Genomic DNA, 16,879 nt, shown 5'->3' on the forward strand with positions numbered 1-16,879 from the left:
CGCTCAGGTCAGTGGGTGCGGTGACGTGGTTCGTGTGCGCCCTCTGCCTGAACATCAGTGCAGAAGACACTGAAGATGGAGCGGCGCCGGAACGAAGTCAGGTGAATATTGAAAGTTCCGGGGGCCTGAGCGACGGAGAGGTGATTTTTTTTTTATCGCATCAACAGCAAATGGGGCAAGTGTCTGTATGGAGCCATAACATTTTTGCAGCACTATATCGGGCAAGTGTCTGTATGGGGCCATAATGTTTGTGCAGCACTATATGGGGCAAGTGTCTGTATGGGACCATAATCAACGTTTGTGCAGTACTATATGGGGCAAGTGTCTGTATGGAGCATCTTATGGGGCCATAACGTTTGTGCAGCACTATATGGGGCAAGTGTCTGTATGGGGCCATAATCAACATTTGGGCAGCACTATATGGGGCAAGTGTCTGCATGGAGCATCTGGTGGGGCCATAACGTTTGTGCAGCACTATATGGGGCAAGTGTCTGTATGGGGCCATAATCAACGTTTGTGCAGGACTATATGGGGCAAGTGTCTGTTGCAGCACTATATGGGGCAAGTGTCTGTATGGGGCCATAGTCAACGTTTGTGCAGCACTATATGTGCAAGTGTCTGTATGGAGCCATAATCAACGTTTGTGCAGTACTATATGGGGCAAGTGTCTTTATGGAGCATCTTATGGGGCCATAATCAGCGTTTGTGCAGCACTATATGGGGCAAATGTCTTTATGGAGCATCTTATGGGGCCATTATTAACCTTTGTGCACGATTATATGGGGCATATTTTAATATGGAGCATCTTATGGGGCCATCATAAACTGTATGGAGCATTATATGGGGCTCCTGATTCAATATGGATATTCAAAAACACTTAACCTACTGATGTCTCAATTAATTTTACTTTTATTGGTATCTATTTTTTACTTTTGACATTTACCGGTAGCATTTCCCACCCTAGGCTTATACTCGAGTCATTAAGTTTTCCCAGTTTTTTGTGGCAAAATTAGGGGGGGGGGGGGGGGTGGCTTATACTCGAGTATATACGGTAAGTCACATGCACTCCATTTCCTTGTGATCCTCCTTGAGATGGTTCTACTCCTTCATTGAAGTCCGGCTGATAGGACTTGATTTGGAAAGGCACACACCTGTCTATATAAGACCTCACAGCTCACAGTGCATGTCAGACCAAATGAGAATCATGAGGTAAAAGAAACTGGCCAAGGAGCTCAGAGACAGAATTGTGGCAAGGCACAGATCTGGCCAAGATTACAACGGAATTTCTGCAGTACTCAAGGTTCCTAAGAGCACAGTGGCCTCCATAATCCTTAAATGGAAGAAGTTAGGGACCACCAGAAGTCTTCCTAGACCTGGCCGTCCAGCCAAGCTGAGCACTTGTGGTAGAAGAACCTTTGGTGAGAGAGGTAAAGAAGAACCCCAAGATCACTGTGGCTGAGCTCCACAGATGTAGTAGGGAGATGGGAGAAAGTTCCACAAAGTCAACTATCACTGCAGCCCTCCATTAGTCGGGCCTTTATGGCAGAGTGGCCAGGCGGAAGCCTCTCCTCAGTGCAAGACATATGAAAGCCTGCATAGAGTTTGCTATAAAACATAAGAAGGACTCCCAGAATATGAGAAATAAGATTCTCTGGTCTGATGAGATGAAGATAGACCATTTTGGTGATAATTCTAGGCAGTATGTGTGGAGAAAACCAGGCACTGCTCATCACCTGCCCAACACAATCCCATCAGTGAAACATGGTGGTGGAAGCATCATGCTATGGCGGTGTTTTTCAGCTACAGGACGACTGGTTGCCATTGAAGGAAACATGAATGCGGCCAAGAATAGAGATATCCTGGATGAAAACCTCTTCCATAGTGCTCTGGACCTCAGACCTGGCCGAAGGTTCACCTTCCAACAAGACAATGAGCCTAAGGACACAGCTATAATAACAAAGCAGTGGCTTCAGAGCAACTCTGTGACCATTCTTGACTGGCCCATCCAGAGCCCTGACCTAAACCCAATTGTGCATCTCAGGAGAGACCTGAAAATGGCTGTCCACCAACGTTCGCCATCCAACCTGACGGAACTGGAGAGGATCTGCAAGGAAGAATGGCAGAGAATCCCCAAATCCAGGTGTGAAAAACTTGTTGCATCATTCCCAAGAAGACTCATGGCTGTACTAGCTCAAAAGGGTACTTCTACTCAATACTGAGCAAAGGGTCTAAATACTTATGACCATGTGATATTTCAGTTTTTCTTTTTTTAATAAATTTGCAAAAATTTCTACATTTCTGGTTTTTTTTCAGTCAAGATGGGGTGGAGTGTGTACATCAATGAGAAAAAAAATGAACTTTTTTGAATTTACCAAATGGCTGCAATGAAACAAAAAGTGAAAAATTTAAAGGGGTCTGAATACTTTCCATACCCACTGTAAGGGTACGTTCACACAGGGCTTTTTTGCTGCTTTTTTTCTGCAGCAAACCGGATATTCTTGGCAGGAAAGAAGCTGCGACAAAAACGCAGGTTAGGTGTGTTTTTGGTGCGTTTTTTTTCTCTTTGTCCATGCTAATGTCCTTGAATTTTCAGCAGCAAATAATGATACCTGCGTTTTTGCAGCGTCTTTTCAACACCCATTCAAGTCAATGGGTGAAAAACGCCGAAAAACGCAGAAAGAAGTGACATGCTCTACGTCCAAAAAACACAGCAAAGCACAAAATACTGATCACACAAAAAACCAATGTGTGTGCACGAGATTTCTGAAATCTCATGGGCTTTGCTGGAACTGTAAAAAGCAGCTGAAAATTAGCATAAAAAAAACGCTCAGTGTGAACTGTGATTTGGACACACATATATACAGCATGTGGCTGTTGTAGCCAATGGCTGGACTCAGGTGTTTTGTGCTGTAATTGTGACATTACCAATGCAGCTGTGTCAGCAAAGAGCAGGGGCGGCAGCAGGGAGGCAGCGCTGGGGCGGCAGCAGGGAGGCAGCGCTGGGGCGGCAGCAGGGAGGCAGCGCTGGGGCGGCAGCAGCAACGAGGCAGCAGCAGGGACGCAGCAGCAGGGAGGCAGCGCTAGGGCGCCAGCAGAGAGGCAGCTGCAAGGAGGCAGCTCTGGGGCGGCAGCACGGAGGCAGCGCTGGGGCGGCAGCAGGGAGGCAGCGCTGGGGCGGCAGCAGGGAGGCAGCGCTGGGGCGGCAGCAGGGAGGCAGCGCTGGGGCGGCAGCAGGGAGGCAGCGCTGGGGCGGCAGCAGGGAGGCACCGCTGGGGCGGCAGCAGGGAGGCAGCGCTGGGGCGGCAGCAGGGAGACAGCGCTGGGGCGGCAGCAGGGGGTCAATAATGCAGATTATGTTATTTTTACAGAAAAGTTACATCTGGGCAACTCTTAAAAACTGGGCTATTACATTAAAAAAAAAAAACTCCATCCAGCATGAACAGGACTGTGTGTTGCTGTATGCAGAGACATGTTCTCTTCCCTCTGGACATCTCAACATTACACAGGAAGATAGACATTGATACATGTCTAAAAAATAAAAAATTAGATACATTAGCGTAGAGACCCAGGTGAAAAGGAAAAGTTCTTATTGAAACCAGAGCGTGCCATTGTGAGGATACCTGAAGTAGTAATTCTTCATCTCTGCATGAGCAGAGCTCTAATAGATGCGCCTCTTCTGGGCAGCTGCGGGCTGCTATTATTAGGTGGGGGGCAACATCCATGGTCTCTTACCAGCCTGAGAACACCAGACCTCAGCTGCCTACTTTAGCAAGGCTGGTTGTCAAAATTGGGGGGACCCCACACTGGTTTTTAAAATTATTTAAACAATAATTTAAAAAAAACAGCGTGGGCCCCCCCTCTATTCTTGATTACCAGCCTTGCTAACACTGAGGGTTGCAGTCTGTAGCTGTCAGTTTTGCTGGCTGGTTTTCAAAAATACAGGGGAACCCACACCCTTTTTTTTTTTTTTATTTCTTTATAGTGCAGGTGGTGGCTGATGAATACTCCCACCAGCCGCCTGCTCTCATTGCTATTAGCAGCAGCAGATTAGGCTGATGGGAGTAGTAGCAGGCTGTGGAGTCAGAGCCCAGTTTGGTGGAGTCGGAGTCATGGAAATTGAGGAGTCTGAAATTTGCCTTCCCGACCCCACAGCCCAGAGTAGTAGTCCCATCAGCTGCGGCCTGGTCTTGCTGTAATCAGTTGAATATAACTCTCAGCAGCCTCCACTGTTAGTACCGATCACCGGCAGAGTGGGGGAGAATGATGAGAGCCGTCTTCAGCACCTGGCGCTGTGGAACAGTGCTTACTGTACCGCTGCATCCAAGGCACGTATGGTACTGATGCGCTACAAGGGTAGCACACTGTTACCACACATGTGCGGCAAGTATTACACACACAGACACCGATATCTCAGGTACTAGTTTTACCGTTACCGGAAATATCAGGACATGTGAAACCGGCCTTATGAGAACTTGACAGCTGAATCAACAACTAGAAACTATTGATAAGGTTGCATCTGGCATTTTAGGTCTCATTTACACGTCAACACATGTACATTAAAAAAATGGTATTGGTGTCATCAGTGTGTGGTCTGTGGGCATGTTTTTACCATCAGGGTGTCATCAGTGTGTGGTTCGTGTGTCTGTTTTTACCATCAGTGTTTAGCCCATTCACCATCAGTGTGTGGTTCGTGTGTCCGTTTTTACCATCAGTGTGTCATCAGTATGTGGTCCGTGTTTCCATTTCCACCATCACTGTGGTCCGTGTTTCCGCTTTCGTCATCAGTGTGTGGTCCGTGTGCCTGTTTTTACCATCAGTGTCATCAGTGTGTATTTCATGTTTCTGTTTTCACCATCAGTGTGTCATCAGCGTCTATCATGGACAGATAATGACACAGCTTTGCTACGATCAGCACAGACTATACACTGATGCCATGTGTGGGATGCAAGTGTTTTTCATGGACCCATAGACTTATTGTTGCTTTTCATCAGAACACCAGAAAAAAAATATAGTTCTTACCGATAACGGTATTTCTCTGAGCCCATGACGGCACCACGGAGAGAGGGGATCCGCCCACCAAGGACAGGAAACCTACAGATAAAAAGGCGGTACCACTCTCCCGCATCAGTTGTTTTACATAGAGAACGATGGGAGACTGCTAAAACATTTGTTAGCTTTAACTGTTTAGCATAACGAGATACCGCGTGACTTTAAAAAACTATGAATAGACTACGGCACTATGTTGATGTGTGCACACACAAGTGAAGGGAGGGAATGTACAGGTGCCGTCATGGGTTTAGAGAAATACCGTTATCGGTAAGAACTATATTTTTCTCTGTCGCCCATGACGGCACCACGGAGAGATTTGCATAGATAGTACATTCAGGGAGGGACCACCGCTTCCAAAACCCTTTTACCGAAAGTAAGGTCTGAAGAGGAGATTAGGTCCAATCTATAGTGCCTATAGAATGTGGATGGTGAGGGCCAGGTAGCAGCTCTACATATCTGGTCAATAGAAGCTCCGGCCTTCTCCGCCCAAGAAGTTGCCACTGCCCTTGTCGAGTGAGCCTTAACCTCCCCTGGAACGGACATTCCACTTGCTAAGTATGAAAGGCTGATGGCGTCCGTGATCCATCTTGCTATGGTGACTTTGGATGCTTTTTCCCCCTTCCGGGGACCCTGGAAACACACAAACAGAGAGGAATCCTCCCTACTCTCTCTAGTGACTTCTAGGTAGTGTAAGAGACATCTTCTTACATCTAGTGTATGTAATGTTTGTTCCTCCTTATTTTTAAGGTTGGGACAGGAGGAGGGGAGAGATATCTCTTGAGACCTGTGAAACTTGGAAGCCACTTTCGGGAGATATGCTGGGTCTATTTTTAAAATGACCCTATCCTCTAATAACTGTGTGTAAGGAGGGTTAGCTGAAAGAGCCTGTAAGTCGCTAACCCTGCGGGCAGATGTGTGGGCGACCAACAGGGCGGTTTTGAGAGACAGGTTTTTTATTGAAGTTTCATGTAATGGTTCAAAGGGTGGTCTAGTCAGGGCTTTAAGGACCAAGTTTAAATCCCATTGAGGAACAACTTTTACTGGGAGAGGTCTCGATCTCCCGGCTGCTCTGATGAATCTGGAGACCCACCTATTTGAGGCTAAATCAAAATTAAATAGGGCTCCCAATGCTGCCACGTGAACTTTCCGTGTCTTCTAGTGGGAAACAGTTGTGCCCCCCCTCCCCCCCCCCCCCCTGAGGAAGAGGAGGATGATGAAGATGAGGAGGATCACTGTCAGTTTTTGACGCCGGAGACGGGGACCTGTGTCTGGTCTTTCTCCGTTTTTTTCCACTTTTTAGGGATCTAAAGGTGTCTTCCACTTGCTCCTTAATCAGGTTTTTTACATCGGCTGCAAACCCGGGAAGACTTTCAGATACTGTCTGCTGTATGCAAGTATTACATAATCTCTTCTCCCAGGCGGGTGGAAGATCTTCTCTACAGATGGCACAGATTTTATAATTGGTTTTACCTAAGCTTTTCCTCCCCTAAAAGAGACAAATAATAATCTTACTGTCTCTGACTTTCACGAAGATCACTTACCACCTCCAGGACCCATAAATACCGGTTGGGGTTTCTCTGCCTCTGGCTTTTTCCCCCGACACCATACTGGACTCCTTACTGTGTTGGGACCTTTGGCGTTCTTTACTGCTGGTGTCCTGGTATCCTTTCTGTTGTCGCCGTTTTTGCTGCTGCTGCGGCGACTCTATAGGTGGAGGTGATTCTGGCAAAGGTGATGCCGGGTCGCTCATACTGCTGCTGGTCTGCGGTCGCTGCCCTGATAATGCTCGCTGCGCTGGTGCTGCGGCGACTAGTAGCTCCTGAGGCTCCTGCTGACAATACTGCAGAGCCACTGGGAGATTGTAACTACTACCATTTAAAGATTTCCCGCCGCTTTCTTTTTTTTTTTTTTTTGCGCCTGCGCAGTAGCTCCTAGCGGCGGGGAGGAGCGCCGAACGCCGGCGCCTGCGCAGACGAGCTACTCGGCGGCGCCTGCGCAGATCAATCCTGGGTGCCCGAGCGGCAATCGACCGCCGGCGCCTGCACAGAACACCCTGCCGCATCGCGAGACCAGCGATTCCCGGGCATGCGCCGTGCTTTCAAGATGGCGCCCGGGAGTGCAGATATGGCGCTGCTGACCGGGACTCCCGGTCCTATGCAGCCCCCTAACGCACGGCTCTGCACGCCAGGTGGCGGTACAGTGTGCAGACTGATGCTTCCTAGGGAGGGCCGCGCCGCACCTCCCGCAACCACAGAGGGACCCCCCTGGATGTTGCCGCTGGTGCATCTTACCTGGGGAGGTGACCGCGAACTCCTTGTCACCTCCCCCGCACACCCTAGAGGCCCACTAGCCCCCAGAGGTGGCACTTCGGGTAACCACCCCAGCCGCCTGAGTCGGACTGGTTGGCCCTGGAATCCCACGTCGATCTGGTAAGTCCGTAGGTCTCCCATCAAGGACAGGAAACCAACTGATGCGGGAGAGTGGTACCGCCTTTTTATCCGTAGGTTTCCTGTCCTTGGTGGGCGGATCCCCTCTCTCCGTAGTGCCGTCATGGGCGACAGAGAAAAAAGATAACGATTGCATGAGTTTTGCTAGGTCACATGGTCTGTGAAAAAACATGGACATGTGAATAGCACCTTAGATTATAATGGGTCCATGCTGTGTCTGTGAAAAACTAATACAACAGGGATATCTGAGTGAGGTCTAAGGGTACCGTCTCACAGTGGCACTTTGGTTGCTATGACGGCACGATCCGTGACGTTCCAGCGATATATACTCACGATCTCGCTGTGTCTGACACGCTACTGCGATCCGGGACCCCGCTGAGAATCGTACGTCGTAGCAGATCGTTTGAAACTTTCTTTCGTCGTCAAGTGTCCCGCTGTGGCGGCATGATCGCATGGTGTAACAAAGGTGTGCACGATATTCTCCACCTGCTCTGCTGATTCTACATCGCAAATACGTCATGAAATTATCGCTCCAGCGCCATACATTGCGAAGTGTGACCGCAGTCTACGATGCTGGAGCGATAATGGAGCGACGCTGGAGCGTCACGGATCGTGCCGTCGTAGCGACCAAAGTGCCACTGTGAGACAGTACCCTAAGGTCTGGAAACCCCATTGTTTGGGGAAAGCTCACAGTATATAGTGATAATCATCTAATCAAACTTCTTTTACCACATATCCAAAGGTACTTTGAGTAGTCAAAAAGGCGTTCACTGCGGCCAGACCTGTCCTGCCCTGTCTGTCAACAGCATGCCCACTGAGGCATTCCTGTGACCACTCATCCAGCGGCTACTTGAGAAATTGAGTCATAAGTCCAAATATGTGCAAAATACAGGCTAAAAAGGCAGACCCCTTGAGGAAGGCATTCGCCGAAACGCGCGTTGGGGTGGACGGGTGTGGGGTGCCTGCACACTGGTGCTTTTACGTTGATTGGTATGTATATTTTATACATCTGCCTTATGTGCTGATACTTGTTACTGGCATTATGTGTAATGATGGTACCGACCTATTGATGAGGATTCTATATGGGCATTATTTATGTTAACAACATTGACATAATTCTCTTGCACCCACCCTGTTCCTTTTTTGTACGTGCTGAGGGTAGCATGGGGATCATTCCTATCTGCTGTTTTTTAGCCTGTTGTGATTAATAAAGATTTTTTGTATTTTGCACATATTTGGACTTATGACTGCGTTTGTATGGATAGTTTGTTCGTAATGAATAGGCAGTTTGTCCATTATGATCCGATTCAGTCCCATTACTCTTTGATACTTAATCCCTTATTGGGAGAATAATTACTGGTGACTGGTATGTATTCCATAAAGTGTTTATGGCTACTTGAGAAAGCAGTGTCCTCAGGCACGCTCCTACACAGACCTCTAGCTACATGCCAGAGACCTGAGGTCACACTGCACATGCCCAAAGTTGCAGTGCTCAAAAGCAGCCGCGGGGTGCAATGATCTGGGAGGAGAGAGTGAGGCCGGATCAGTGATCACAGCTACTGGCAGATGGGGCACGACTGGCCCGGCCGTAGTGAACACCTTTTTGACCGGTGAAAGCCTTTGGATATACAGCGAAAGATATGTGATAGGTGAGTGTCACTATATACCAGGGGTGTCACACTGCATTCCTCGAGGGCTGCAAACAGGTCATGTTTTCAGGATTTCCTTGTACCGCACAGGTGATAATTTAATCACCTGCACACAATGATTACAGCACCTTGTGCAATGCTAAGGAAGTCTTGAAAACACGCATGGTTTGCGGCCCTCGAGGAATGCAGTTTGACACCCCTGCTGTATACTGTGAGCTTTCCCCACACGTTGGGGCTGTCGGTAGTCAGAAGACAGGGGCAGCCATATCATTAGTCTCTAGGGGTTGGTGCAGCTGTCAATCATGCTGCGCTCCTGCTCTCTGAGAGCACCACTGCCAGCATCATCTACCCACCCCCTCACCGAACAAAAGGATTAAAGGGAGATTACATTCTGATCTTCTGTTTCTTATGTCCCCAGATGTCATCTCACAGGAGAGTCAGGAGGCTCCACTCACCCTATGCACGATCGGCGGGGTCGGACAACCTTATCTAAGGTCTTCAGACAATTGATGGATACAATTTATGGCATTTTAGAACACTAGGTTCTCAGGTGTGTTAGGAATTCCAGCTGTTCTATTCCATTATAAATGATGGACGCCAGAAGTGCCTGAAATACCCCAAACAGAACAACACAGGCGGCCATCATCAGCGGGGTCCGTCATGTGCCAAATGAGTCCCCCTCACAAATTCCTGTTTCCATTTCCCATTTCATAATTTGATAATACAATTATGGAACCAAGTAAAGACGCATCAGCAGCCGAGCAGATCCCCAGCACTATAGTGTCCGTGTGGGGGGCAATAATCATCTCTAATAGTTACTGGACCTCAGGACAGCACCAGTGAGAAGTCCAGAGATATGTCACTGTTCACACCGCAGGTTTACGGGAAATAACACGTTCAGTTACAGGGCACTTCCATAATCACTCATATCAGACGGTCATTGGATCTCAGCACTGTACAGAACACAAGCGGGATTCACAGACTAAAGGAACCTGCTCAAAACAGAAGCAACAGGAACCCAGAGGCTCCATCCACACACTGTATTCCCATCTCCTCCTCCACTGGACATTGAGGAAAAGAGCCGAGTGCTGGTGGTCCCGTCCTCCCATCAGACCCTGAGCGGAGACAGACGTGTGACCACACAGCGCTCAGCACCCCGGAGACCGACCCCGATCACTGGACACACACCACAGCCAGCAATCAGTGACATCACAGCTGGGCAGCACGGTGGCTCAGTGGTTAGCACTGTATCCTTGCAGCGCTGGAGTCCTAGGTTCAAATCCCACCCAGGACAACATCTGCAAGGAGTTTATATGTTTGCGTGGGTTTCTTCTGGGTTCTCCGGTTTCCTCCCACATTCTAAGGACATACTGATAGGGCATTTAGATTGTGAGCCCCATTGGGGACAGTGATGATAATGTCAGCAAACAGTAAAGCGCTGCGGAATATGTAAGTGCTACATAAAAGATTATTGTTATTATTATCACAGCTGCACTGATAACAGGGAAGGAGACATCACTGCTCAGTCACAGGTAGTGGAGGTACGGTCACCAGCGCACTGTGCAATCAGAATGTAATGGGCAACATATACCTGATCTCTCCTACACGCTGACTGTTCCCATCCATCACTGAGGGCTCTCTCCTACACGCTGACTGTTCCCATCTGTCACTGAGGGCTCTCTCCTACACGCTGACTGTTCCCATCTATCCCTGAGGGCTCTCTCCTACACGCTGACTGTTCCCATCCATCACTGAGGGCTCTCTCCTACACGCTGACTGTTCCCATCCATCACTGAGGGCTCTCTCCTACACGCTGACTGTTCCCATCCATCACTGAGGGCTCTCTCCTACACGCTGACTGTTCCCATCTGTCACTGAGGGCTCTCTCCTACATGCTGACTGTTCCCATCCATCACTGAGGGCTCTCTCCTACACGCTGACTGTTCCCATCCATCACTGAGGGCTCTCTCCTACACGCTGACTGTTCCCATCTATCACTGAGGGCTCTCTCCTACACGCTGACTGTTCCCATCTGTCACTGAGGGCTCTCTTCTACATGCTGACTGTTCCCATCTATCACTGAGGGCTCTCTCCTACACGCTGACTGTTCCCATCTATCACTGAGGGCTCTCTCCTACACGCTGACTGTTCCCATCTATCCATGAGGGCTCTCTCCTACATGCTGACTGTTCCCATCCATCACTGAGGGCTCTCTCCTACATGCTGACTGTTCCCATCTATCCCTGAGGGCTCTCTCCTACATGCTGACTGTTCCCATCTAGCACTGAGGGCTCTCTCCTACACGCTGACTGTCCCCATCCATCACTGAGGGCTCTCTCCTACATGCTGACTGTTCCCATCTATCCATGAGGGCTCTCTCCTACATGCTGACTGTTCCCATTTATCCCTGAGGGCTCTCTCCTACACGCTGACTGTTCCCATCTAGCACTGAGGGCTCTCTCCTACATGCTGACTGTTCCCATCTATCCATGAGGGCTCTCTCCTACATGCTGACTGTCCCCATCCATCACTGAGGGCTCTCTCCTACATGCTGACTGTTCCCATCTATCACTGAGGGCTCTCTCCTACATGCTGACTGTTCCCATCTAGCACTGAGGGCTCTCTCCTACATGCTGACTGTCCCCATCTATCACTGAGGGCTCTCTCCTACATGCTGACTGTTCCCATCTATCCATGAGGGCTCTCTCCTACATGCTGACTGTTCCCATTTATCCCTGAGGGCTCTCTCCTACACGCTGACTGTTCCCATCTAGCACTGAGGGCTCTCTCCTACATGCTGACTGTTCCCATCTATCCATGAGGGCTCTCTCCTACATGCTGACTGTCCCCATCCATCACTGAGGGCTCTCTCCTACATGCTGACTGTTCCCATCTATCACTGAGGGCTCTCTCCTACATGCTGACTGTTCCCATCTATCCCTGAGGGCTCTCTCCTACACGCTGACTGTTCCCATCTATCACTGAGGGCTCTCTCCTACACGCTGACTGTTCCCATCCATCACTGAGGGCTCTCTCCTACACGCTGACTGTTCCCATCTATCACTGAGGGCTCTCTCCTACACGCTGACTGTTCCCATCTATCACTGAGGGCTCTCTCCTACATGCTGACTGTTCCCATCTATCCCTGGGGGCTCTCTCCTACACGCTGACTGTTCCCATCCATCACTGAGGGCTCTCTCCTACATGCTGACTGTTCCCATCTATCCCTGAGGGCTCTCTCCTACACGCTGACTGTTCCCATCCATCACTGAGGGCTCTCTCCTACACGCTGACTGTTCCCATCCATCACTGAGGGCTCTCTCCTACACGCTGACTGTTCCCATCTATCACTGAGGGCTCTCTCCTACACGCTGACTGTTCCCATCTATCACTGAGGGCTCTCTCCTACACGCTGACTGTTCCCATCTATCCCTGGGGGCTCTCTCCTACACGCTGACTGTTCCCATCTATCCATGAGGGCTCTCTCCTACATGCTGACTGTTCCCATCTATCACTGAGGGCTCTCTCCTACATGCTGAATGTCTCCATCTATCACTGAGGGCTCTCTCCTACATGCTGACTGTTCCCATCTATCACTGAGGGCTCTCTCCTACATGCTGAATGTCCCCATCTATCACTGAGGGCTCTCTCCTACACGCTGACTGTTCCCATCTATCCCTGAGGGATCTCTCCTACATGCTGACTGTTCCCATCTATCCATGAGGGCTCTCTCCTACATGCTGACTGTCCCATCCATCACTGAGGGCTCTCTCCTACATGCTGACTGTTCCCATCTATCCATGAGGGCTCTCTCCTACATGCTGACTGTCCCCATCCATCACTGAGGGCTCTCTCCTACATGCTGACTGTTCCCATCTAGCACTGAGGGCTCTCTCCTACACGCTGACTGTTCCCATCTATCCATGAGGGCTCTCTCCTACATGCTGACTGTTCCCATCTATCCCTGAGGGCTCTCTCCTACACGCTGACTGTTCCCATCTAGCACTGAGGGCTCTCTCCTACATGCTGACTGTTCCCATCTATCCATGAGGGCTCTCTCCTACATGCTGACTGTCCCCATCCATCACTGAGGGCTCTCTCCTACATGCTGACTGTTCCCATCTATCCATGAGGGCTCTCTCCTACATGCTGACTGTTCCCATCTATCCCTGAGGGCTCTCTCCTACATGCTGACTGTTCCCGTCTAGCACTGAGGGCTCTCTCCTACATGCTGACTGTCCCCATCCATCACTGAGGGCTCTCTCCTACATGCTGACTGTTCCCATCTATCCCTGAGGGCTCTCTCCTACATGCTGACTGTTCCCATCCATCACTGAGGGCTCTCTCCTACACGCTGACTGTTCCCATCTGTCACTGAGGGCTCTCTCCTACATGCTGACTGTTCCCATCTATCCCTGAGGGCTCTCTCCTACATGCTGACTGTTCCCATCCATCACTGAGGGCTCTCTCCTACACGCTGACTGTTCCCATCTGTCACTGAGGGCTCTCTCCTACATGCTGACTGTCCCCATCCATCACTTAGGGCTCTCTCCTACATGCTGTTCCCATCTATCCCTGAGGGCTCTCTCCTACATGCTGACTGTTCCCATCCATCACTGAGGGCTCTCTCCTACACGCTGACTGTTCCCATCCGTCACTGAGGGCTCTCTCCTACATGCTGACTGTCCCCATCCATCACTGAGGGCTCTCTCCTACACGCTGACTGTTCCCATCTGTCACTGAGGGCTCTCTCCTACATGCTGACTGTTCCCATCTATCCCTGAGGGCTCTCTCCTACATGCTGACTGTTCCCATCCATCACTGAGGGCTCTCTCCTACACGCTGACTGTTCCCAGCTGTCACTGAGGGCTCTCTCCTACACGCTGACTGTTCCCATCCATCACTGAGGGCTCTCTCCTACACGCTGACTGTTCCCATCCGTCACTCTCTCCTACATGCTGACTGTCCCCATCCATCACTGAGGGCTCTCTCCTACATGCTGACTGTCCCCATCCATCACTGAGGGCTCTCTCCTACATGCTGACTGTCCCCATCCATCACTGAGGGCTCTCTCCTACACGCTGACTGTCCCCATCCATCACTGAGGGCTCTCTCCTACACGCTGACTGTTCCCATCTGTCACTGAGGGCTCTCTCCTACATGCTGACTGTTCCCATCTGTCACTGAGGGCTCTCTCCTACATGCTGACTGTTCCCATCCGTCACTCTCTCCTACATGCTGACTGTCCCCATCCATCACTGAGGGCTCTCTCCTACATGCTGACTGTCCCCATCCATCACTGAGGGCTCTCTCCTACATGCTGACTGTCCCCATCCATCACTGAGGGCTCTCTCCTACACGCTGACTGTCCCCATCCATCACTGAGGGCTCTCTCCTACACGCTGACTGTTCCCATCTGTCACTGAGGGCTCTCTCCTACATGCTGACTGTTCCCATCTGTCACTGAGGGCTCTCTCCTACATGCTGACTGTTCCCATCCGTCACTCTCTCCTACATGCTGACTGTCCCCATCCATCACTGAGGGCTCTCTCCTACATGCTGACTGTTCCCATCCATCACTGAGGGCTCTCTCCTACATGCTGACTGTCCCCATCCATCACTGAGGGCTCTCTTCTACACGCTGACTGTTCCCATCCATCACTGAGGGCTCTCTCCTACACGCTGACTGTTCCCATCCATCACTGAGGGCTCTCTCCTACATGCTGACTGTCCCCATCCATCACTGAGGGCTCTCTCCTACATGCTGTTCCCATCTATCCCTGAGGGCTCTCTCCTACATGCTGACTGTTCCCATCCATCACTGAGGGCTCTCTCCTACATGCTGACTGTCCCCATCCATCACTGAGGGCTCTCTCCTACATGCTGACTGTTCCCATCCATCACTGAGGGCTCTCTCCTACACGCTGACTGTTCCCATCTATCCCTGAGGGCTCTCTCCTACATGCTGACTGTTCCCATCCATCACTGAGGGCTCTCTCCTACACGCTGACTGTTCCCATCTATCCCTGAGGGCTCTCTCCTACATGCTGACTGTTCCCATCCATCACTGAGGGCTCTCTCCTACACGCTGACTGTTCCCATCTGTCACTGAGGGCTCTCTCCTACACGCTGACTGTTCCCATCCATCACTGAGGGCTCTCTCCTACACGCTGACTGTTCCCATCCGTCACTCTCTCCTACATGCTGACTGTCCCCATCCATCACTGAGGGCTCTCTCCTACATGCTGACTGTCCCCATCCATCACTGAGGGCTCTCTCCTACATGCTGACTGTCCCCATCCATCACTGAGGGCTCTCTCCTACACGCTGACTGTCCCCATCCATCACTGAGGGCTCTCTCCTACACGCTGACTGTTCCCATCTGTCACTGAGGGCTCTCTCCTACATGCTGACTGTTCCCATCTGTCACTGAGGGCTCTCTCCTACATGCTGACTGTTCCCATCCGTCACTCTCTCCTACATGCTGACTGTCCCCATCCATCACTGAGGGCTCTCTCCTACATGCTGACTGTCCCCATCCATCACTGAGGGCTCTCTCCTACATGCTGACTGTTCCCATCCATCACTGAGGGCTCTCTCCTACATGCTGACTGTTCCCATCCATCACTGAGGGCTCTCTCCTACACGCTGACTGTCCCCATCCATCACTGAGGGCTCTCTCCTACACGCTGACTGTCCCCATCCATCACTGAGGGCTCTCTCCTACACGCTGACTGTCCCCATCCATCACTGAGGGCTCTCTCCTACATGCTGACTGTTCCCATCCGTCACTCTCTCCTACATGCTGACTGTCCCCATCCATCACTGAGGGCTCTCTCCTACACGCTGACTGTCCCCATCTATCCCTGAGGGCTCTCTCCTACACGCTGACTGTTCCCATCCATCACTGAGGGCTCTCTCCTACACGCTGACTGTCCCCATCCATCACTGAGGGCTCTCTCCTACATGCTGACTGTCCCCATCCATCACCGAGGGCTCTCTCCTACATGCTGACTGTCCCCATCTATCACCGAGGGCTCTCTCCTACACGCTGACTGTTCCCATCCATCACTGAGGGCTCTCTCCTACACGCTGACTGTTCCCATCCATCACTGAGGGCTCTCTCCTACATGCTGACTGTTCCCATCCATCACTGAGGGCTCTCTCCTACATGCTGACTGTTCCCATCTATCCCTGAGGGCTCTCTCCTACACGCTGACTGTCCCCATCCATCACTGAGGGCTCTCTCCTACACGCTGACTGCCCCCCCTGTAGCTGTGAATGTGGCGCCTTCCCCCGTTGTCCTGATGTCAGCAGTGTGCTCGCCCCCGCCGGCCTCCTCCACACGCTCGCACACCACTCTCATCCCCGCAGACACACGGATGCCCGCCGCCTCGTCCTCACCTCCTTTCGGCATCTTATCTCCCTTCTTCTCGTTACCTCTTCCTTTCCCACAACTTGATGGGCACGCGCCTAAGGGCCCTGAGCCGGAAGCCTGTCCTAGCTGTGCCAGCTGCGCCGTGTTACCGAGACAGACGTATATTCCCCCAATGATGGCACTCCTACATCACTGCATATATTTAATAAGGAAACTAAAATAACAGCGCCATTATTTTACACACAGCAATTAGTAGGAACCGTATCTGTGACATTTGCAGACAGGCACTGGCCAGGACAGCTCTTCTGACGTAATGCGCCCCTTCCTCCGGCCTTGTGCAGAGCGCGCCCGTGTTC

At 50.9% G+C, this 16,879-nt stretch overlaps 1 protein-coding gene across 1 annotated transcript in view; it reads right to left on the bottom strand.

Annotated features, from left to right (window-relative positions):
- PDAP1 (PDGFA associated protein 1) overlaps positions 1–16,637 on the bottom strand; it is a 34,815-nt gene extending 18,178 nt beyond the window's left edge. Inside the window, exon 1 of the mRNA XM_069733903.1 lies at positions 16,550–16,637. Within this exon, the coding sequence (XP_069590004.1) occupies positions 16,550–16,562 (13 nt within the window). The 5' untranslated portion in view covers positions 16,563–16,637. The remainder of the gene's footprint in view (positions 1–16,549) is intronic.
- Positions 16,638–16,879: the final 242 nt, after the last annotated feature.

The sequence above is a fragment of the Ranitomeya imitator genome, chromosome 7 (genome assembly GCF_032444005.1).
Source record: "Ranitomeya imitator isolate aRanImi1 chromosome 7, aRanImi1.pri, whole genome shotgun sequence".
NCBI classification, from domain to species: Eukaryota; Metazoa; Chordata; class Amphibia; order Anura; family Dendrobatidae; genus Ranitomeya; species Ranitomeya imitator.